Genomic DNA, 24,174 nt, shown 5'->3' with positions numbered 1-24,174 from the left:
AGAAGGTTCGATTTCCAAAAAAAAGTAAGTCAGTGAACCATTTTCTTACTTGAAGAGCTTTAAAATGAGCCCCCACAAGTGATAGATCAGAAAAGAATTTAAAAAGTTTGACAGTCCAAATATCTGTCCTCGAGGCACATTCTACCTTAACATATAATGCGCCAGTAATGTTCATCACACTGTCAGAACCACAGTTATAACTCAGTAAGGTGTTTAGATCTGTAGAATTGTGAGGCACAGTACAATATGGTAGAAGGCATTAGTATGTTCTGAAAGTATCACTCACTGTGGCATAAATACAAATATTTAAGTGTACCCAGTAGTTGTTACGGTAGAGGTCAAAGGTAAAAGCTGGTGTACCATACGAGGACAGTCCCAGTTTACTAGGAGGTGTGTCAATGAACCATCTGTGATCATTACCTTGTGACTGAGCACATGATATGTCAGTGACTAAAGTTCTAATCACACGTAGAATCTATGTGTACCATTAATAATACAATTTGCAAGTAAACAGTAGCTGTATTGCAGGGTTCCTGTGGAAATACATGACAGTTCATATTTCATTGTTGGACAGAGTCAGTTTTGCTAGCTGTTTGATGTAATGTAACCAGATTTAAATCAGTGATATAGTTGAAAGTCTGCAATAAATATAAGATAAGATAATTTTATTGAGTCCCATTATGGGTAATTAAGATGTCTGCTGACATACAAACACAGAACACTACAACAATAACAGCAAACATCTCATCGAGATCTGTTAAAAGCCCTATTAAAATTCACAATTGCACGGGGAATGAACGAATTTGAATAACGGTGGGTTCTAGAAGCCGGCAGTCTCAATCTGCCGCTTCTGTCAATACGTAAAGTGTCAAATTCCTGTCGAAGAGGATGTGAACTGTCTGCCAGAATACGCGACAGTTTGTCCTGAATTCGCCCTTGATAATGCGAGTCTACCGTCCGTTGTTTCTTACCGATAATCATCTCTGCCTTCTTGATCATTTTATCTAGCTTCCCTTTCTCATGTTGTGGAATGTTCCCACCCCAGCAAACAATACAGTAGTTGAAAACACTGGTTATCACAGCTCCATAAAAAGACGAGAGAATGTCATTGTTGACGTTAAAAGAACGCAATTTTCTTAAACAATATAACCTGGAATTAAGTTTCTTAATGATAAAATCAATGTGATGTAGCCATTTATGTTTCAAATCATTGTATCTTGAGGAAGGAAAATAAAAACCCAACCAAACAAAATACTGATAGACCAACAAATGAATAAATGAAAGTAGCAAGCTTACAAAAACAAACAAACAAACAAACATACCGGTATATAATGCAATTTACAAGCGGTATACAGTAAAGTTACAAAAGAAATTAAAACAATTCACTATTTGTGCAATAAAAATGTGTTAATATGAAAAGTACCGTTCCGAATCTTCTTTGGTGTAAGGTTTTTCTTTTATGATTTTATATATTCAAAGAATATTGGCAAGAACATATTTATCACCAAATAAGCATGATGTCCCAAGTTGATGTGCTTGCTGTTTTTTAATGGTAAGATTAAAATTATGTGTTTTTATTTCAACATTTCCATTTCTGTTCAGATCCAGGGTCTTCAGCTAGGTGCTAGCAATGAAACCGTGGTGCTGAACCATGACGTGAGGCCAGTACAGAAACTTATTGAACATTTAGACCATGCTCTGTTACATGGGTAAGTAGGAGACTGGTTTCTATTTCACTGTTACTACTGTTATGACTGTCTAAAAATAACTGATACATTATCTTGATACTGATGATGTCAGTAACATGGTATTTGAGATATCATATATCACAGCAAGTAGAATCTGTCTATGTACAACATATGATGTCAATATTTATTAGTTTGTGGAATTACTATTATAGTCAAGATTACATTTTTTCAATCATTATACTATGATTTATTGAGAAAATTAATGATAAACTACCAAAAATGTAAAATTTAAGACCTATATGAAAACATGACTTTGGCTGTGGACAGTCATGCACGTATATTCCAGACTGCTGTTCATTACATGTTCAGGGCTAAGCAAGAATTTGCTGACCGGCAAATAATTTGAAGGCCAGACATTGTCAAAACCATACACTGTGGAGTGAAATTCTTCATCGAAACATTACTGTTGTAAGACCTATAAAACATTCAAAATGAATTACTTCTTGTCGTCTCTTGCCAATATGTAGTATTTCTCAGCAAAATCTCATGGTTGACTATCTTCCCAACTGGAAGATAAATATAGGTGTAATTTATTCAAATTTGGCGGTTGGAGTTTGAAAGGGATAATGCTCAACTTTTCAAATTTGCAATAAAACACACTAATAATTATAAGAATCCAGAAATGGTTCATCGCCATACTTACTGAGAATCTACCGTATTTGTTGTATGTTCAGCAGATGATGCAATTGATGATCAATCAAAATGACAAAAATGTAATTATCCAATGATCATGCATTTATAATAGAATTACATTAAATTGTATTGAAATTTATGGTAAATTATACCTTAAACTGTGTTACTTTGGTATTGATAGCTCAGGGTTTTCTTTGTACAAGCACAATGATCAGCTGGGGAAATATACAAATAGATGAACTAGTGTAGGGTGTAACAGTACACAGTCCCCTTCCTCCATCAGATGTAGTTTTATAGGTTGTCAGTGTGAACTGACATATTGCTGATGACAAAATATCCAGTGTGATGGTGTGGCATGAAACAGGTGTTTATGTAAAAAATCAAGGAACAGTGATGAAAGAGATTAAAAAACTGCAAAGATTGATGAAAGCAATAGCTCATTAAATATGCAGGGTGAGTGAATAATAAACGGCATCAGGAAAATTGACAGCTATTTGCAGAGTTCAACCCCTTCCACCCCTTGAAAGCAAAGTAAAAGGTGATCTTTTGTTCCCAAGTGTGGATCCCTTCAATATTTAGTTGCTTTGCAGCATTATGTAAATTTCTTGACACCACTTCATGTCAGTATTTGCTTGTTTTAGACACTAATGCAACAGGTTTTCTCCTTGATAATATCTGATTTTTGACAAGTTGCACTTTAATGGCCTCTTGCCAATTAAAATGATCGATAGGTAATGACCTTAAATTATATCCGTTTTCAAGGTTTCATGTACGGTATAGCAGTATAAATGTTAATATGTGCTCTCAAATACTTGCATTATCGTTTGTCTATCATTTCTGTGTACCGGTAGTACTGAATTTCATTTTTTTTCAGTGATTTGACCTAAATTTGCTGTAGTTGACAGCAAACGATGTTGTTAATGAAAGAAAATATGCAGTATCTCCTCAATAAATGACTATAGCTGCTGATTAATGGTGTTATTAAAATAGCAATAAACTGATTCTAATTATAGAAATAATGTGAGACAAATGCTTTAATGCCAGTTTATTGTTTTCAGGCCAATTAAAATTACAATAATATGATGAGAAAGTTTCCCATTTATCTGAAAGCTTTGTGCTATTGTATGCTTTCAATTAGCCTACCCTATAATGCAGTCTGTGTTTCTCAACTTTCAGCTCAAAAACACATTTTCCAAGGAGTTTTCCTTATTGTACTGTGCTCCAACCAACTGCCATTTGTGACAATGGCATTAGGGTCTTACTATATGTTTATATGTTTATATTTTCAGGTTGCGTCATGTCACGTCTGGCTACTGGGTACTTGTGCCGCAGTTCACCAGAAAAGATATCATTAGACAGATTTCAATTTTGCCCAATATAACAACCGACCTAGGCAGAGGTAGGCACAAATACATTATTTTCAGGCACATGGTTTGGTTTTGATTCTTTGATCCCTTTCCCAGTGTGGAAAGGACTATCTCCCAATCTCTCTGCCTGCCTATCTTTCCATTGCTCTATCATTGTAAACATCTATTGATCTCCAAACCCCCTACCCAACACTCTGTCCATCTACTTGACAGAGTCTATCAACCCTGCCAGTGTACAAGTGTGTCCCTGGTCTTTGTTCTTAGTCTCAATCCAGCCTAAATGTCTGATATCATATATGCAACTCTCTGTTTCTTGTAAGCCATTCACCAGGACAAGCGGTTTGACCTCAAAATAAACTCTTAGCATGTCAATTGAATAGGGTTTTGGTTTTGTGAATGTCTGAATAATTTCTGTTACTGACTTCCCAGTTTTGTTTCTCCTCCAAGTGTTGACTGTCACTCTCTTTTGAGAAAGGCTCTTTTACTTTCAATTTATTATTTCTTTCCTTGAGCAAGTCTTGCTCCTTTCAGTATCACTGTCAACGTTAGTCCTGTCAATTCAGTGAAATCTTTTTTCCTTCAGGTCTTGTGGTTTTATGTTGCCTTGAATTAAAAGTCTTGTGGAAAGGCTTGCCAATTGTTTGCTGTTTCTTTTTCTCCACTAGGTCGCGCATGGTTGTATATCGCCTTGAATGAAAGCCTTGTGGAAAGCCAGGCTTGTCAATTGTTTGTTATTTGTTTTCTCCTCTAGGTCGTGCATGGTTGTATATTGCCTTGAATGAAAGCCTTGTGGAAAGTTATTTTAGATGTTTTCTAGAAAACAAGAAGATGATGAGAAAGTATTATGTTGAGTGAGTGCCTTTTATAATCAATTATTGTCAATCTCTCTGACTTGTCAGAATCTTGCCCTTGTTGAAGTTATAGCAAATTTCAAGGTTGCTTACTGGTATACTTTAAATAACAAAATTAAGCGCAATATTTGATTGATTTGTCGGACTGCATAGAGAAAGGGGATGGAAATTGGTGATAAACAATATGTGAGTTCTTTATAAAGATATGAAGTAGTGATTGTGAAAGATCTATGAAAACAGGCTTCACTGAGCTCAAATTCATGGCAGGAGGGATCACATTGCATAACCAATCAGAGGCTGTGACAGAATCTTAGCCACTCATGAATTTGTAGTCTTCATTGGCTTTTTGTTTCTTCCATTTGCATTTCATTGTTGTGTTCTTTTCCAGGCATGCCATAATGCGAGATGTCCAGAGGCTCATGGTTCTGCAGACCTTGACAGCTGGTCTGGATTTTGTGACCTTTGACCTAGACCTGGTAAGGATTCTCCGGGGTAAAGAGTGGATTCACATATGTATTACCGAAGTAGAAAAAATATGACAATAAAACTTGTGCAAACATTTCAAGACAGGTTTTCTCCATTTGCACTGGCATACATGTATGTGCATTGGAAAACCCTATTTTTAACAGTGAACCTTAATCTGAGGTAGTGTCATGGTGTGGTCCTGAGGTGCTTCTTGGCACTCTCAATCAGCTGCACAGTTATTGAAAAAATAGTCTTGTAGTTGTATTGATCTAAAAGACTCAATGTCATAGTTTATTGATCCCTGTCAGTTCATTCACCTTTCATTACTACATTTGACCTTTCATGTTTGAGAAACCTGGAAACGTAATCTTTCTTCACAAACAAACCAAAAAGGCTTTCAAATAGTAGATTGTAGTGCCCTTGATGTTGACTGCTTTGAATTTTACCGTTCTCGGAAAATTATACATTTTACGCTCCCATATATGCATATGTATATATGCAAATGGGAGGTATTCGTATAAGGTGGCAAAATGGCGTCTGTGTGTATGTATGTAAGTATGTATGTATGTCTGTTAGTCCGTCCGGATCAAAAACTCCTAAACCGTAGCACCTACTGTCTTAGTATTTGGTGTACAGGTGCACCTAGGGGTGGAGATGTGAATTTGTTCAAATGAACATGTCAGTGCCAAAAATATGCAAATGAGGGGCAAAAAGGAAAAATCCTGCAAGTGGCTAAAACTCAGTAAGCACTGGTCAGATTTGGTTGAAACTTAGTATGCAGAGTTCTTTAGGTATTCTAAATTATATGTGCAAAAATTGGGATGAAATTTGCATGTTTGTATTTTTAGGGTATTTTTCCGTTTTTAGTCAAAAAATCTTGTTCTCTGAAATCGCTCGTCTGATTGCTATGAAACTTAATATTCATGTTCCTCAGAATGACCTCAGTCATGCTTGTACAAATTGTATTGATATTGTCATATTTGTAATTTTTGGGCAATTTTCCCAATTTTTGATAAAAAATTTTTAATCCAAAAACTGCTCATTTAATAGCTATGATACATGCATTTGGTATACAGGTATCTAAGATTAATCTCAATATAATGTATGAAGGTATGTTGAAACTGGCAATTTTTTTTTTATTTTTGGAGCAATTTTTGCCTTTTTTGGTCAAAAATTTTTCTCCTAAAACTTCTGATCTGGTAGCTTTGATATCTAGTGTACAGGTTCCTAGGGTTTATGTAAATTAGATATATTTAAAATTAGGATGAAATCTGCAATTTTGTATTTTGGGGGCAATTTTTCTCATTTTTGGTCAAAAAATTTGTTTCTCAAAATTTACCAGTCTGATTGCTTTGATATTTAGTAAACCGGTCCTTAGGGTTTTTGTTAATAAGATATATTGAAATAAGTGGAAATCCGGAATTTTGAATTTTTGGGCAACTTTGCGAAACTTTCAGTTTTACTGGGATATCTTTCATTATGTATTTCTAAGATTTTTTTTTTGTAATTTTATACCTACTGGAACTAAGAGTATATAATGTGGTGATTTTGGTGTTGAAATGCAGTAAAAAAATCCTGGCAGATTTTGAAAAAATTCCAAACAAATGCCAATAAAAAATTCAGCCAGAGAAGGTTTGACAAAAAGAAAAGGTGGGAGAGTGGGGAAAAAAGAATGTACAATGGATCGGATAAAAAAGATAATGTACCTCATTGATCTTCCAGACACCATCCCTTATCAAATGGTCCACCCCGATGTATTTTTGTGCACAATTAACCATGCAGTGTATTTTAGTTTAAGATGTCAAGTTAGGTAAGGATTTGAAAGGAATAGTCAAGTTCACCACAGTTTAACTTTATCTCTTGTGTCATCATCCTTGTGTAATTGGTTAAGTTTGTAAGTTGTTCCAGATGTGGATGTACCAGCTGTTCTCGAAGAAAACAATGTTTACTTTTTCCTGTAGGGTTTCTGAGTTGATGATTGTATGTTGAAATTTCTCCATGTATCTGGTGTATGGGCAAAGTGTAAACATTGGTTGCATGTTATGTATTTCAGTCTATGTCAAATATTGTAAATGAAAAATCAAGAACAGTTTACTGTGTGCTTGTAAAAGATAACATATTTGTCAATACATAACTGCCTTGCCGATTGATTGTCTTTAATATTATCACAGAAGTAGAAAAGGAAAAGAAACTAATCAAATTGCTGTAACATATTCACTCTCAGTGCCTGTATAGGCCTATACTTAACTATTTTATCATTACATTCAGCTGTTTGTTATATCTTTATCACTCTCCATGGGCCAAGGCACACTTGGGGTCAATGTCATCACTCTGTGCCAGTCTGTGTATGTCAGTCTGTCTGTATATGTATGTCCATGTTTCATACAATTGTTGGCTTGTTTTGATAACAATATGGGAGCGAACAGTGATGTTGTCACTATTTTTTTACTTTTCACAAATTCTTTATTCAGTATGGTCAGACAAATAAAATGCTGTTTTCTTGTAGACAAGGCGAATCGTGCAAGAAATCAATAAAAAGTAATTTCATGGAAATCAGTGTGTTTCATATCACACAACTGATCTGTTTTGTATTTGTTCCATTTGTTTTGTAGAATGTTCCGTATTTGGACTTGGCTAGTTACTTGCCGCCGAATAAAAAGCCGGAACCTGAGGATGACTATGACAAGATCTCACACCACAGCATGGATACGGAGTCCGTCAGTTCATTCACCAGTGGTGTACAAGATGATATCAGTTCTCAGTTCAGTGAGAGCATTGCTGTCACACCCAGTGATGATACCTCATCATTTGTTTCAAAAGATTTCGACGGTATGTCATCTGATTTTGGGTTTCACAGCGTGACTAGCAATGATCCGGTTTTCAACCGAGAGGATAGTGTAGACTCCTCAGTTTCTGCCTCAAAAGACATCATAGACCCCCTAGTGGAGGAAGGAAAAGTCGCAGAAGAGGCAGATCAGTTTGAAGCTTTAGAAAAGGAATATAAGCCAGACAGGCCCACATCACTTGGACACATATTTCGTAGCAACCGCATTGAAAGTCTGAGTGAAGTGATGGATGGACAAGGTAGCCTGGAGGTCATTCACCTTAATGGAAAGAAAGTAAAGAAAGTGAAGAAGAAACGAAAATCACCTTCTGGAAAAGTGAGTCAAAACATGTATGATGAGTGTCCATCACCGAGCAATGACTTGAAAGTAGTCGTTGAAGAGGCAGTAGTTTGGGGTGAGTGTACCAGCTTAAGCTCCCTTCAAAGCAAGGGTGGGCTATCTGCCAATGAAAAAGACAGGAAGGGCACATTGGCCAATCAGAAGACAGGAGAAATTCTCAAAGAGAAGATAATTGGAGTATCAGCCAATCAGGAGGATTTATTAACTGTCACTCACATTGGCTTAGCCAATCAAATTGGAGATGAAAACAAGCTAACCGATAGCCAAGAGGAAGTAGATTTATCAAGTCTTGATGCACATGTAATGCATGTAAACAAAAACTGGCCAACCAAGCGGCTAAACTTCATTATGATCTTGCGAAGGACTTAGATGAAAAAGAAAGAGACTTGTCAGAGAATCAAGGAAAAGAATTTTTGCACCAAACACTTAATGATGTAGACCAGAACAAATTATCAGATAGTATATGTAAGAATGATGATAGGGACAGTAACAGTGTAGATCTTCAGAAGTCATCAAATGTTTTGGAATCAAGAAGTGCCCATCAGCTCGGTGAAACCAATGCTAAAGATATTTCAAGAGTTCCTGATTCCCACACAACCAAAGAAGATGTCAGCGGTGCCACAGGAAAAGAGAAAGTAGAGACAAATGAAAATTTACAAAGTGCAACTCAAGAAACTGGCTTGGAAGAAGCGGAGAGGTCTGACAGCGAGGAAAAGAAGAAAGATATTGAGAAAGATGTGGTAGACGTGAAAAATGACAATCCGGAAAGTGACGAGTGGAAGACGGACGTCAACTTGGAAGAAGATGCCAAGTGTGAGGGACAGAACTTTGTACATGAGGCTGATATGAAGTAAGGAGTGCATTTGTCTCACTTTGTGGAATATAACACCTGTCTTTGATATATATAATCACATGACTTGACAAGACTGCTGTGCTGTTTTGAGATTGTGTGTGAAACTGACAAATAAGAGTACATGACTGTATGCTATGTTGGCTATTGTGTTGTGACAAAGTGATGTCTTTCATAGCATGGTAGTCAGTGATGTTCTGTGAAATGGTGTATTTGGACATGACTTTCATGTTTTATTACATGCCTCGTATATCGAACCTTGTGTGCTCCATAGGTTTCAATGGTAACTTGATGACGTCGTGGGCCACATAGTCATCATTTGACTGAAAGTAAACCAGAATTATTTTCAACTTGACAACTTGGGATTAAAAATGATAAAATTACATGTGTTACACAGGAATAACTGTCTTTACTAAACTGTCCGCAAAAAATTCTTTGAAAATCGTTCTATTTTTCTCAACAGATTTTTCATTTGTATATAAACTCTAAAATTCCAAATGGAATTCATGTAAGAGAGGCATGTAATAAAAACATAGCCCAAAGATGGGACTGTAACCTCGAGGCAAGTGACGATTTGCCCTTGGGCACATAGTCCCATGTTTGGGCTGTAATATATAATGGTACAGATGGGAGAATTATATATCATGTGCTGTTGAGTTTTTCTGCGGTGGCCTTATTTTTGTGGAGTGATGTAGAATCAGTGTTGTGTGTTGCATTATTCTTTGTCTGATGATGTGTGGTAGCAGGTTGATGTGTGCTAGCATAGTTTTCTTTGCTGTCAGAAAATTTCGCATCCCTGTTTGTTCAGAAGTATATATTGTAATGTCAGCAGTGCCTCATTATGAAGTATTTAGTAATTTTAAAGTTTAGAAGTATTTCTTTCTAATGCTTTCCAAGTCACCGTCTAGTTACTTCCCCAATGTGAACTATTCTTACTGTATGGTAGTATGCACCTCAAAACTGAAACACTTTAAGTTTTGCTCAGATTTTTTTCAAAGAAACATTAAACCAGTCCCTTCCATAATCAAAAAGAAATATTATGGTACAAAAGAAACAAACAACCAAAACTTTACTGATATTTGAAATTCAAAAATGGCTGCCATCCCTATGTTAACTGTTGTAAAACTTTCAGTGTTTGATTTTCACAAAAAACAACATAGTGCAAACTTCATCAACTCAACAGCCTTCAAAGTGAGTCTATACAAGCAGCAGACCAACGTAGTATTGTATAAGTTTGAAAGTGGATATCTGTCTGCGATGTGCATTCTGGCATAGGTGAAACTGCCCCTATCATGTGATAACAGTGTTTTCTGTCTTTCTGTAGGATTGATAACAACACAAAGTTACATCTGATGTTAGAAATCTTTAAAAATGAAAGTGAAGAATTCCAAAATGTGAGTACCATTCTCTGAACCAAACCATACTGAACAATCTGTTGTGTACTATGTCACTGCATAAGGTGGTAGTGTATTGAATTTGTTGTCGTCCTCATGGGGCTTTCATTTATCTATTGTCTTCAGACAGGAACAGCATATTTGTTTTAAAGACTGAATGATGAACATACAGCTAAAGTACAGCAAACATAGAAGGATAAAAAGCAAGTTTCAGACCTTGTTCGATCATGGGTGATCGTACAGAACTTCCTGTTTGCTACTGCATACCAGTACAGCTTCAGAGAAACATACTACCAAGGCATTAGAGTACAAAGTCATTGGGTGATTAATTGCAGAGATGGAGTGAACAATACAAACTATGAGCTTACTGTAATTTTTATAATGTTATTTAGTTATTTTATCATTGATTATTATATTATTACCAGTTGATCCGTATGAGTACTGGACATATGGAAGGTGAAGTAGAAGCTGTATTTATTCTGTTGACTGACCAGTCCATGTATCTACTTAGGAGAGGTATGTGTCATGAATTTGAGAATTGTATTTTCTCATTCCGTTTCAATGTATGGTACGTAGAATCGTGGATCAAACAATGAGTGATGCAAAGTTCCCTTGACTGTCAGTCTTATTCTGAACACAGAAATTGTTGGTGAAAACGTCAATGCTTACACTCACTGCACTGTATCTATAAACTGCCTAACTGTCTATTACCCACCTTGAAAGTGAAAGACTTAAACTTTTGCCCAAACTTTCCTCAGTGAAACTTTCAACCTTTCTCTCGCTAAATCAAGAGTGAAATTCAGGAGTCACCCTGCAAAGGTTGCCGGTAGAGAAAAAAATTACATTTAGCCATATGTGAAATTCAAAATGGCTGCCATCCCTGTGTCAACTCTATGGAGAAAAACAAAAATTTTCTAACTTCGAAAAACTAAGATAGTGAAAATGTATTTACTCCAAGAGCTTTAAAATGAACTGCCACAAGTGGTAGATCAGAAAAGATGCAAACATTTGAGATTCAGAAAATCTGTCACCAAAAAGCATTCTACCTGAAAATAGAATACCTCTTGCCGACAGATATTCAGACTCTCAAATTTTTGAAACATCTATCTAGTCTATTGCCTGTATGTGCTCCCATTTAGTGTTTAGAGTAACTGAAGTTTTCACTGTTTAGTGTCTATGAAATTGGAAAATTCAATTTTCCGAGTAGAGTTAACACAAGGTATGGCAACCATTTTGAATTTCAAACATTAGGATGCAAATATTGTTTAATTTTTGGTAATTTGTATCTCTAATCATAAACTTTGCATGGTAAGTCCTGATAACTTCTGATTTGAAAGAGAATGGTTTAAAATTTCCTTCAAGCAAATTCAAGTGAAAGATTAAAACTGTTTTGAGGCTACACTCTAAAATCATAATTTTTGTGCAGATTTAATTTGACTACTTTGATGTTTGGGACATTGTCACTGGTATTTAACCCTTTGAGCACTGTAATTTTTCCCACCAAAATTTTATTGCAACATTTTACCAATTTCATGAATTTTTTGAATTTTTTTGATAATTTTTTACCAAATGGACATCACATTTCATTGGCTACAGTGTTTTATCAAAATTTTTGCAAAAATCTGAAAAAAATTGACTAGGTATATTTTATAAAGGTGACAAAAATTGACTTTGGCGCTCAGAGGGTTAACTCAGCAAATTTTATCCATGAGTGAAAGTAGTGAAATTAAATCCCAGTGAATAATTGATGCTTTACAGTATAAGCTTCAAGAGCTGCCAGCGATATCACTGAATGTAAAATTTTCACTTTATTTTCAGGTGGTGGTGATGCAACGTTCCATACAGATGCAGTTGTACCTTACAATGAACTGGATTACCTATCGGTAAGTACCATTTTATTACAAGAGACTTCCTGTTTTACCACAATGCATCATTTATGCACTGAATGACAACTGGTGTGCTCAGTCTGTTTTGTTGAGGGCAGAACCATAGTAAATTTTGTGGTAAGTTCCCCAAGCATGGTACCAGGGTTCCCTCTTGGTGTACAGCACACCAGTGACATTCGCAGACAACGGAAGCGGTACCTGGGTTCCTAGACATACACCTTTTTATAAAATACATTGTATATTGAATGAAACCAGAACTTTAAGGTAGTATGCACCTTGAAAGTGAAAGACATAAACATTCGCTCAAACTTTCCTCAATGGAACTTGTAAAGATTCTCTCACCAAATCAAGAATAAAAAAGCAGGAGTCACTGTGCAATGTTTGGTGCCTGGGAAACAAATTGCCTAATATTTCCCCATATTTGAAATTCAAAATGGCTGCCATCCCTGTGTTAACTCTATAGGGGGAAAATTAAATTTTGCGATTTTTGAATAACTGAGGTGGAGATGTTTTCCTTACACCAAGAGCTTTAAAATGAGCCCTCACAAGTGGTAGACCAGAAAAGCATTGAAAAATTTGAGAGCCTAAATATTTGTCCCTGAGGCGCATTCTACCTTAAGGTAATATGCACCTCGAAAGTGAAAGACTTAAACTTTTGCTCTAACTTTCCTCAAGGGATCTTTCAATCATTCTCTTTCAAAATCAAGAATAAAAATAGGGGGTCACCGTGCAAATTTTGGTACTAGAGAAACAAATTACCAAAGATTTACCAATATTAGAAATTCAAAATGGCCGCCATCCCAGGAGAAAAATAAAAATTTTCGAATTTTGAAAAACTAAGCCGGTGAAAAGTTTTCTTTCACCAAGAGCTTTAAAATGAACCCCCACATGTGGTATATCAGAAGAGACTTGTAAAAGTTTGAGAGTCCGAATGTCTGTCCCCAAGGTGCGTTCTACCTTAATAAAACATTTTGTTACTAACGTCACTGTGAAAAGCAGTCTTCCATCTTTGAAAAGAAGAACCGAAATGATTCTCATTGATATGCTCAGGTTGGTGTGAACTATCAAAGTATCACATTAGTTTGTACAAACAGAAGAAACCAGTATTGGCTAACAACTGGAGATGAACAGCTGACAAGGTGAGATTTTTTAGTCCCCACGGACACCGTCCGGGGGGACTTATAGGTTTGGTCATGTCCGTGCGTGCGTGCGTGCGTGCGTGCGTGCGTGCGTGCGTGCGTGCGTGTGTGCGTGCGTGCGTCCGTTCACACAGATATCTCAGAGATGCAAGAAGCGATTTCATTCAAACTTGGTACAAGGATTACTTCATATGTCATACAGATGCACGTCGATTTGTTTTGGGATACGATCCAATATGGCCGCCAGGCGGCCATTTTATTACGATTTTTTCATGTACAGAGCCATAACTCAGACATGTTTCAACCAATTTTATTCAAAGTTGGTACAAGGACATTGACCAATGTCATAGATATGCACGTCAATTTTCTTTGTGATACGATCCAATATGGCCGCCAGGCGGCCATTTTATTACGATTTTTTCATGTACAGAGCCATAACTCAGACATGTTTCAACTGATTTTATTCAAAGTTGGTACAAAGACATTGACCAATGTCATAGATATGCACGTCAATTTTTTTTTGTGATACGATCCAATATGGCCGCCAGGCGGCCATTTTATTATGATTTTTTCATGTACAGAGCCACAACTCAGACATGTTTCAACCGATTTTATTCAACATTGCTACAAGGACATTGACCAATTTCATAGATATGCACGTCGATTTGTTTTGTGATACAATCCAATATGGCCGCTAGGCGGCCATTTTATTACAATTTTTTCATATACAGAGGCATAACTCAGGCATATCTCAACCGATTTTATTCAAAGTTGGTACAAGGACATTGACCAATGTCATAGATATGCACGTCGATTTGTTTTGTGATACAATCCAATATGGCTGCTGTGTGGTCATTTTGTTAAGATTTTTTTATATACAGAGGCATAACTCAGGCATATCTCAACTGATTTTATTCAAAGTTGGTACAAGGACATTGACCTATGTCATACATATGTACGTTGATTTTTTATGTGATACGATCCAATATGGTTGCTAGGCAGCCATTTATTACGATGTTTTCATGTACAGAGCCATAACTCAGACATATTTCCACCAGTATCATTCAAAGTTGACATTGACCTATTTCATACATATGCTCGTCAATTTGTTTCACGTCATGTAGCAGTAACATGTCAATTATTGAAGTTTCGTAAGTAGGCTGATATGTCAAGAAATATGTACTGCATCAAATTCATGAAACTTTATACAGATGTTAACCGATGTTAAGCTCACATTGCTTTAACATTGAAAAAGACATTTATCAGTGTCATTTTAATTAATTTGTAATTGCATAAGTAATGAACTTTCCTAATTAGGGTGATATAGCCACAAATTAAATGTGATGAAACTTGTTGTTGATCTCATAGTGTTGTAAATACTGCATCAAACTTTATGAAATATGGTACCAGTGATAATCTGTTAAGTGTTAGAATTGTATGCAAAAATGTTTTGCAACATCCTGTTGATTAATTCCTAGTTGACTCATTTTAAACTTTAGGATGGTGGCCTACATTGGTTTTATGTTTTCATCACCATGGAACTCATTCTTGGCCATTGAGCGCCATCTGTATCAAAGTATTTTTATCACAGACCTAATTAATGAAGAGGACTCTATCCTCTCTGAGGACATGTAATCAAAGTACCCATTATTAACAAGTGGGGACTGTGTCATCAACGATGACTTGTCCCTCATACTCTCTGTAGTCATTACTGACAGTGTCATCTGTCAGAAATTGATCATTCACTCTAATGGCAGTTTGACCTCTGACCTGGCTCCTGACAGCTTTGTGTTTGGTGCTGATATCATGCTGTTAACCCTTTGAGTGCTGTAATTTTTTTCCACCAAAATTTAATGCAACATTTTACCAATATTTATGAATTTTTCCGTAAATTTTGTGATAATTTTGGATCAAATGGCCATCACATTTCATTGGCGACAGTTTCTTATCACAATATTGGCAAAAATCTGAAAAAAATTACCGGGGTACATTTTATACAGGTGGCACAGATTGACTTTGGCACTGAAAGGGTTAATCTTTATTGTTTGTTATAGTTATTTCTATGTATAACCTTGTGCTCTTCGCATGGGCAGCTGTTGACAGCAATTCAGCTGTTGTGCAATATTGCTTTGCGATTTGTATTATAACACTGATGGTGACAAAGTACTGATTTTTCCAGTCTTGTTAACATAATTTCTAGGAGTCATGTAAATATTTTAAACAAATACCTATTGTGCACATTGATGATAGGACTGTTATATCATTTTGACTCAACCCTAGTCAGAAATCATTCAAATGTAAACTTTTAGTGATGAGTCAATGGATATGCAAATGAATTGTGATCGACAAATGAAAAGTTATTGACGTACACGAAGGAGATTGCTGATTCATGCAATGTAGTTTGAAAGAAAATTTGTGCAAAAGGAGAGTTTTGAAAGACAAGCGCTGTGTAAGCAGGACCACCTAATACAGACAAGACCATTACAGCAAGCACTGTGAAAGCAGGCCCACCAAGTACAGACAAAACTACTACCACCATACCATTGTACATCAGCAGTGTGCCCACTAAGCCAATTTGATGCGTCTTGACACAGGGAAAACCCGCCTGACGCAATTGAAATTACAAGTAATCTGAAGCGTCACTGACGCAGCTGTAAAAAGCCTGCCAATGACTAGAATGCTCAGCAGATTCATAATTTACACAGATAACATGTTTCCCTGTAGTTCTGGGGTTAAAAAATATATGAATATGTCATTTCTATAAGTCTCTGCAGTGATACCATGTGCCAATAGTAAATTTATCTTGCCGATCGAGGAGGCAGCCATTATTCTTTTAATTGTCTTCTCACTGACTCACGTGAGAGTATCAGGAATCGAAAAAAACATACGACCATAGAGGGCGCTATACTTCCAACTGCTGACTTAGTTATAACCATTTTCATGCATGCGGTGACACACAGCAAGTCAAGTTTTCTTCAATTTGACTCAAAAAAATTTTTCACCTCCCCTTAGAGGGCACACTGTACATCAATATGGATTTGAAGAGAATTCTTGAATTTTATTGCCAAGTCAGTGCACCGTAAATGGATTTTCATGCACTGAATAAACATAATTATATTACCATGCCCTGCCCGTCGCATTTTGATTGGTCGAGCTGAACCACATGACTGACCACAAATACACAGTAATGTTTGTTACATGCCTGTGAATATGAATAATAAGATTAACAACTCAAAGTATCGTAACTTTACAGCTCAAACGCAAATCATAATCAATCACAAAATAAAATGGAGCACTCGTAGGTCAAGTTGAGATACTTTTTTCTGAAAACATCTCCGGTTTTGCCAATTTTTTACAGCGCGCGTGACAGTGCGTCGCGTATTGCTCAGTTTCTGGGGCCCGGTTGTCTTTCAATGCCGAAATTTTAGGAAATTTTGACAGTTTTCTTGGGTTCGCTGATAATATAATGGAAATAACAGACTCCGTTCTGACCACTAACGTTTATTTATGGGCGTGGGCTCAAGGAAAGCCAAATTAACGGGCTTGGCAAGCCTCGCCAGTTAATTTTTGGCTTTCCTTTCGCTCTTGCCCACAAATAAACGTTAATGGTCAGCGCGTAGCCCGTTATTTCTATAATATAGATATAATGAAATGATGGAAACAATAGATGTAAAATATATCAGGCCAACAAAAGTTAATAAAACAAAAAGGTAAAAGCATCATCAACATGCAAAAACAAAGCAAAAGATAAACTTGCTTTGAGTTTGTTTATAAAAATATGTACAATATAAAGACATGGATGGATGTATTGCATTAATAGAAAAAGTTGTATCTGAAAGGTCAAACACACTTCACTGTATGATTTCAGTCTTTTCATGTTTATTCCATCTACAGGTATTTTCTTGCTGTGCTGGTAAAAGTCATGGAGCAAGGTAGCCGTACAAGAGAACTTCCTAGTGTTCTGAGAGATGCAACCACTCAGTACATCGCTATCAGAAAATTCATCGCACAGGAACACAAATCAGAGGTAGGAAGTGCTTGCAGTTTAACCCTTTGAGTGCTGTATTTTTTCCCACCAAAATTTTAGGGCAACATTTTAACAATTTTTATGAATTTTTCTGTAATTTTTTTATTATTTTGGACCAAACGGACATCACATTTCATTAGCAACAGGTTTTCATCAAAATATTGGCAAAAATCTGAAAAAATTTGACTGGGGTACATTTTATAAAGGCGACAAAAGTTGACTTTGGCGCTCAAAGGGATATACCGGTACAAGTATTAAAGTAATAACATGGTGACTGAAAGCTTTATTAGTATTGACTTCTGATATTTTTGATCTGTTTATAAACCAGTTTCTGGTTTCATTCCAACAAAATGTTGAATTTGTAGAAGACTTAGAAGAATACAGATACAGAGTTTAAAACACAAAACAGACAAACATTAACAAATACAGAGAAAAACAAAAATTTTGAATATGTCTAGGATCATCTCAAGTGACAGAAAAAAGATCAATCTCACTGTAGTCATTCAAAAGCAAATTGTCTCAAAATTCTACTAAAAAGAGAGTCACGAACACGATGACTCTAAAAAGTTGCACATATGACTCTAAAAAGTTGCACATGAAACAAAGCAGTATGAAGAGTTAAAAACTTGGTATGTGAAGGCCAAAAAAAAGAAATTAAGGCTTTCACATTAAAATTTGCATTTATGTATTTGTATGAAAATATTTGTCAAAATAATCCTTTTAGTTTTTGATGACTGCAAGTCATAATTATTGCCCAGTAAGTTAATGTCATCACTGTCAAACCAGTAATTCTGTTGTGAAGAAATGTTAAACATTGATGCTGCACCCTTTCAATTCTATCAATTCTTGAAATAATGATAATGAAGAATATGCTAAAGTGTATCCATCAAGGCAGTTACTCAGAAACTGAACCTCACGAGTACATGGTAGATCTTGGTGATTGAATGATAATTACGATATGATGTTTATTTTATTGGATTGTAGGTATCAGACGTTAGCCTTCTACTCTACTCACTGGTTCATTGGGAAGATTTGAGTGATAAACCTAGTCATGATATCCCTAAGCCACATTCACCATACAGGGAAGGTGTAATGCTTTACAAAGCCTGGGATGGTAGCTATCTGTTTGGTGGCTATGCGTGGAAGCCAGGGTTTTTTCTTTTAAGGTGAGTGTCTACGTGTAAACAAGAACATCATGTATGACAGTGTGTATGTGAATAGTGTACAGATAAGTATGGCTTTCTCCTCCAAACTTCAACAACTTGTTGAGTGTGACAGTACGACAATACAGGGAAAATCTGCTGACTGCAAGACTTGATGCATGTACTTCAAAAAGAGTCAATTCATGTATACATACTTAATACATATATATGTCTCCATGTTTTATATAATAAAGTCATGATCCTCACTATGCTAAAAATAGAATGTGCCTTTGGTATAGTTTTTGTAGACAGTCAAATTTTTTTGTTTGCTGTGGTAAATTAAGTTTATTTACAGTCAGCACAGGGTATAACAGCCATTTACAATTTCAAAAAAAAGTATTAAAGTTTCAATTTAGGTAATTTAGTATTTCTCTAATCTCAAACTTTGCATATGGTGACCATGATTTTTATTCATGGTTTTAACTTGTGGTAGTATGCTCCTCGAAAGTGAAAGACTTAAACTCTTGCTCAAACTTTCCTCAAGGAATCTTTCGACTATTGTCTTTCAAAATCAAGAATAAAAATCGGGTGTCACCGTGCATATTTTGGTACCGGAGAAACTAATTACCCAAGATTTACCAATGTTTGAAATTCAAAATGGCCACCAGCCCTGTGTTAACCTTACAGAGAGAAATAAAATTTTTGATTTTGGAAAATGAAGACAGCAAAAAGATTTCTTACACCAAGAGCTTTACAATGAACCCCCACAAGTTGTAGATCAGAAAGGAATTGGAAAATTTTTAGGGTCCAAATATCTGTCCCAAAGATGCATTCTATCTGTCAGTTTTCTCCAACAAGGTATTGCAAAAATGTTGAAAACTTAGAGTTCAGAGGGTCTATTACAGTAAGTATGATTGGTGATTCCATGTGTCATGTTGAACCATCTTTTCTCAACATTTGATTCTCCTCCAGAATTCTGTCTTGTATTTTCAAAAACAGACAAACTGATCTAGCATGTTAATATTCTCTATATCTCCTGTAGGAATGGAATGTTTTACAGACTTCTACAGAGAAATGACGCAGTGCCTCAACTTGCCATCTCACTAAAGTAAGCTTCTCTCAATTTCTTATTCCAATAGACTGATCGCATTCATTCCAGTCTGTGTGAATCTGTGTCACAAAGGAATTGTTATTCATATTTGGCATTAGAATTTGTTAAGCATTTTTTCAGGTGACATCTTGAAAAGTGTGCTACTTTAAGTTTTATATTTCAAAAATAAACACCATATCACAACTATTGATATTTTCAGTAAATCAAATGATATATGTAGAGATAGCTTTGACCACGAATTAGGCATACTTTTAACTCAAGTCAACCAGGTCATTATGAACTGTAATGCCTATTGATGAAGGTATTAATTTGTTATGCTATGACAAGAAGCTGTGCAGTATGTTTCCTATCATGTCCTTTGCACAAACCCATGAAACATGTGATGAACTGTTGGCATATCCATGGTTTGAAGATTGACAAAAATAGCCAAAATGAATTTTTATATCTTCTATGTAGGAGTTGTGATTTCGGAGGATGTCGTCGCATTCGTGGCGGTGACAAGCCTTATTCATTTGAACTCATTCTTCCTGACAAATCATCGTTGGAACTGGCAGCCAATGACGACTATGAAGTCTCTGAGTGGTTGCATGCTATATGCTCAGCTGTCTCACTCGGAGTAAGTACATGTACAGTATAAGACTCAGTGCCATAAATCAAGTGTGAATTACCTGTTTATGTTTTTGAGTTATTCCTCATTACATTATGGCAAGTGAGTCAAGGCTCCTTTGTAAAATATATCAAAATGTCACATTAATTAGAATTTTTGTATCTTGACAGAATTTAGGCATAAAATGATACAGTGGACAATAATGTAGAAAATGGCCATGAGCCAGCAAAAAACAACTGACTGTCAGCTAATTTTGCCAGCTGTGAAATATATTAGTGTAGTGAAAGTTCAGGACATTTTACACACTCTTAATGTACCCACTTGTAACCACTTACACATATGTTTGCCTTATGTAACCAAAGTTTTCTACATGCCTGGTTTAGAGTTTACGAAAAACTGGAAGTCTATGTTTTGCCATGTGCACATGTATGTGCATGTTGAAAGTGTATCTAGGTATGGACAATTTCTGGAGATAGAGGTCTTGATTTTCAAAGAGCTAGATTTTCAAACAGTACTGGTCTGGAGGAACATGACTACTGCTGCTAATACAAAACCAGCTCACAGCATCACTGGATTTTCTTGACTTCTCTAGTGGACCATCCAAAAAATCAATTGTCTTATCCATATGCTATTGTGTGGGTATTTTTACATTTGCAGTCTTTGCTCTCATTGAAACTACCATATTGTTTAGTTGTATGTTTATCTTTCCAAGCACTGTACATCAAATCTTTCAACAATAATTATGTATTTTTCATTCAGATGGAGCAGCATTCACCCACCCCGTCTCCATGCCTACCTTGTTGTATGATATTAGACAAGAAGAAGCTGATCACATGCCATGAAGACATACAGACTGGTTTCTTCAGATGTCTTGGCAGTTGTAGAATTGAAGACATAGGTGGCATCAGTGTTGACCCAGACAATAAGTACTACTGTATTGTGGTATGTCAGGATTTTTAAACATAAATCTTATCTCTTTTTTGGCTCCAGCTGCTGCAGATGCATTTTTGTATCTCTACAATTTATCATTCTATAAAGAAACTGTTTTACCTATAAATACCATTGTTTGATCTCTTTATTGAATTCTATTGACTATTATATATACTTCTGTATCATGATATTGGTACATGTAACTTTTTCAAAAGCAGTATTCTAGTTATTTTAATTTCACTTGTGAATTTGGTCAAAACATAGGATTATTAAGTTATAGCTGGACTTAGTGAAAGAGATTTGGTTGAGAGAGTTTTATTTTTAAAAACAATATTTTATCTAAATGTTTCACTGTTTGCTGTATTGAAGCTTATGTAGGGAAAATGGATGCTCTATTCATAGTGATAGAAATAACTTTGCCCAGGATTTGACATGGTATGGTTGCCATCTTCAATGTCAAACACCAGAATGTTTTAGACGTCATGTTGCTTTAATATTTCCTCATTGCAGATGGTAAAACATGTAGTTGAAAGTCCTTTAAGCGAAGTATGAGTAGCAGTTTAAGACTTTCATGTTAGGTGCATACACAACACTGATAGTTACATTTTATTGATATACATAACATTGATAGTTACATTTGGTGTGATGCATGAAATTGACACGCTTTGGTGGCATACATGACATTGATAGTTACATTTTTGTGGCACACAGGACATTCGTGGTTACATTTGGGTGGCACACATGACATTAAACCCTTTGAGTGCCAAAATCTATTTTGTCCCATTCATAAAATAAATCCCCAGTCAATTTTTCTCAGATTTTTGCCAAAATTTTGAGAAAAAACTGTAACCTATGAAATGTGATGTCCATTTGGTACAAAATTATCAAAAGTTACAGAAAAACTCATAAAAATTGATAAATTTGTGCACTAAATTTTGGTGGGAGAAAATTGCAGTGCTCAAAGGATCAGTGGTACATTTGGGTGGCGCACATGGCATTAATGGTTATATTTTGTGATATACATGACATTAATGGTTACATTTTGGTTGCATGCACGACATTAATGGTTACAATTTGGCGGTGTACATGATGTTAATGGTAACTTTGTATTCATTTCAGGAGTTTGAAGCAGCTGAGATGACATCAGACCATGAACAACCATGGGTACTTTATTTCAATAGTCCAGTAGAAGAGGCAAAATTTGAAGCAGCATTGGCGATTGCATGGAAGGACATCTTTAAAGTAAGTCAAATGATGCTGTCACATACCCAATGTTAAACTGTACATTTGTCATTGAAAGCTATTGGCTAATCAACGACCAAAATGAAATTCTTTGCTATACGTCACTGGTGATGTATAAATGAACCAATCAGCAGTAGAATAAATCACGTCATATGGCAGAGTCGTTCTGCAGACCGTGTTTCACTACGTTTGGCCTCAAAACACGGCCAATTTCTTCAAGATGATGCAAGTAACATGTTCATCGGCGTGATTTTTGAGGAGATGGTTAAATTTCTGATCCAACGAGGTATATGGAAGTGTAGTTTTGAATGTTTTGTGTGCGCACGGCCAGTCAAAAACCCTGGGTCGTGTGCTTTTTGAGTGATTGTCTTTCATACCTGGGGAGTATTTAGGTTGCAGTGGCGGGCAGATCGAGTACGGGATCGATAGAGTGAGCAGAAAATTGATCCATCTAGCAGACCACCGTGCCCCCGAGTGCCTGTGACACTGACACATCCTCACTATGGGGTGTTGGCTTTGCATAGTACATGTACTTCTCGCAGAGAATGAAAAAATTTATTGTTTTATGGCCTAAAATAATGAAATTGTTATCAAAAAATACTGCTGTTGTCCCTTTTATACTTACAAAACATAAGACCTGGCACGAATTACCTGGTTGAATTTTTAGTGTAATCTCAGAGAAAGTTTTTTTTTAAGTTTTTTATTTATTTGTTCTATTTTACATTTTTGTCCTCCATTTGCAGGTTGACATGCCTGTGTTTGTGATTGACAACAAGACTATCAGAAGTCGATGCCGGGAACAGCAAAACTTGCTCCACTCAGCGTGGAAGAAGAGTGATATTGCAATGACGAGGAAAGAATTTGAAGAAATGTTACAGTAAGACACCCTCTGTGCCTGGACAGCATTATACATGATGTTACCTAATGACGCGATGTTATTTTGCAGTGAGCATGCCTACATGAGTACAACTGAAATGCAACAGTTAGCAACAGAGAAATTTCTGATGTATTACAGTGTGTATATATATATGTTATAGAATCTTACACTTTTTAAATCTGTTCGCATCTGGTTACTGTAAAATTGAGGTCCTTCTGATTGGACAATTTTCAGAATGGTCACACTTCTGGACAACAGTGTCGTACACAGGACAAACAAAACTACGAGCCAAGCGAAATGTATTGTCAAACTGTAGCAGTATGGTTATCTGTAATCACTTTTACTTGAAATGATGTTGCATGTTGAGACGTTTCAGTCGTGAAAAGTGCCAAAAGTAGTGCTGGGAATTGTCATAAAAACTGATTGTTATCCAATGTCCATTGTATAAGCATGTCTGCCTAACCATTAACCCTTTGAGTGCCAAAGTCAATTTTTGTCACCTTTACAAAATATACCCCAGTCAATTTTTTTTCAGATATTTGCTGAAATTTTGATAAAAAACTGTAGCCAATGAAATATGATGTCCATTTTGTTCAAAATTATCAAAAAATTACAGGAAAATTCATAAAAAATGGTAAAATGTTGCGCTACAATTTTGGTGGGAAAAAACTACGGCACTCAAGGGGTTAAAACTACCTGAGGCATTTCCTGACTCTATAA

General features: G+C 35.9%; 1 protein-coding gene across 2 annotated transcripts in view; it reads left to right on the top strand.

Annotated features, from left to right (window-relative positions):
• LOC139137549 (pleckstrin homology domain-containing family M member 2-like) overlaps window positions 1-23,593 on the top strand; it is a 31,787-nt gene extending 8,194 nt beyond the window's left edge. The window contains exons 2-14 of one of the 2 annotated variants that reach the window (XR_011553407.1): window positions 1,603-1,709; window positions 3,671-3,780; window positions 4,500-4,599; window positions 4,988-5,075; window positions 7,677-9,099; window positions 10,424-10,493; window positions 10,919-11,009; window positions 12,312-12,376; window positions 13,430-13,518; window positions 17,413-17,545; window positions 18,530-18,711; window positions 19,730-19,795; window positions 20,255-20,414. Coding sequence is in view for 1 of the 2 variants with exons in the window: in XM_070705712.1 (XP_070561813.1) it covers window positions 9,095-9,099; window positions 10,424-10,493; window positions 10,919-11,009; window positions 12,312-12,376; window positions 13,430-13,518; window positions 17,413-17,545; window positions 18,530-18,711; window positions 19,730-19,795; window positions 20,255-20,414; window positions 21,165-21,347; window positions 22,455-22,577; window positions 23,321-23,458 (1,305 nt within the window). In the remaining variant the exon portion in view is untranslated. Of the gene's footprint in view, window positions 1-1,602; window positions 1,710-3,670; window positions 3,781-4,499; window positions 4,600-4,987; window positions 5,076-7,676; window positions 9,100-10,423; window positions 10,494-10,918; window positions 11,010-12,311; window positions 12,377-13,429; window positions 13,519-17,412; window positions 17,546-18,529; window positions 18,712-19,729; window positions 19,796-20,254; window positions 20,415-21,164; window positions 21,348-22,454; window positions 22,578-23,320 lie in introns of those variants that run through there. The other variant, XM_070705712.1, reaches the window with a different exon arrangement.
• Window positions 23,594-24,174: the final 581 nt, after the last annotated feature.

This window comes from Ptychodera flava, chromosome 7 (assembly GCF_041260155.1).
Source record: "Ptychodera flava strain L36383 chromosome 7, AS_Pfla_20210202, whole genome shotgun sequence".
NCBI classification, from domain to species: domain Eukaryota; kingdom Metazoa; phylum Hemichordata; class Enteropneusta; family Ptychoderidae; genus Ptychodera; species Ptychodera flava.
This window is presented reverse-complemented; position numbering and strand designations above follow the sequence as displayed.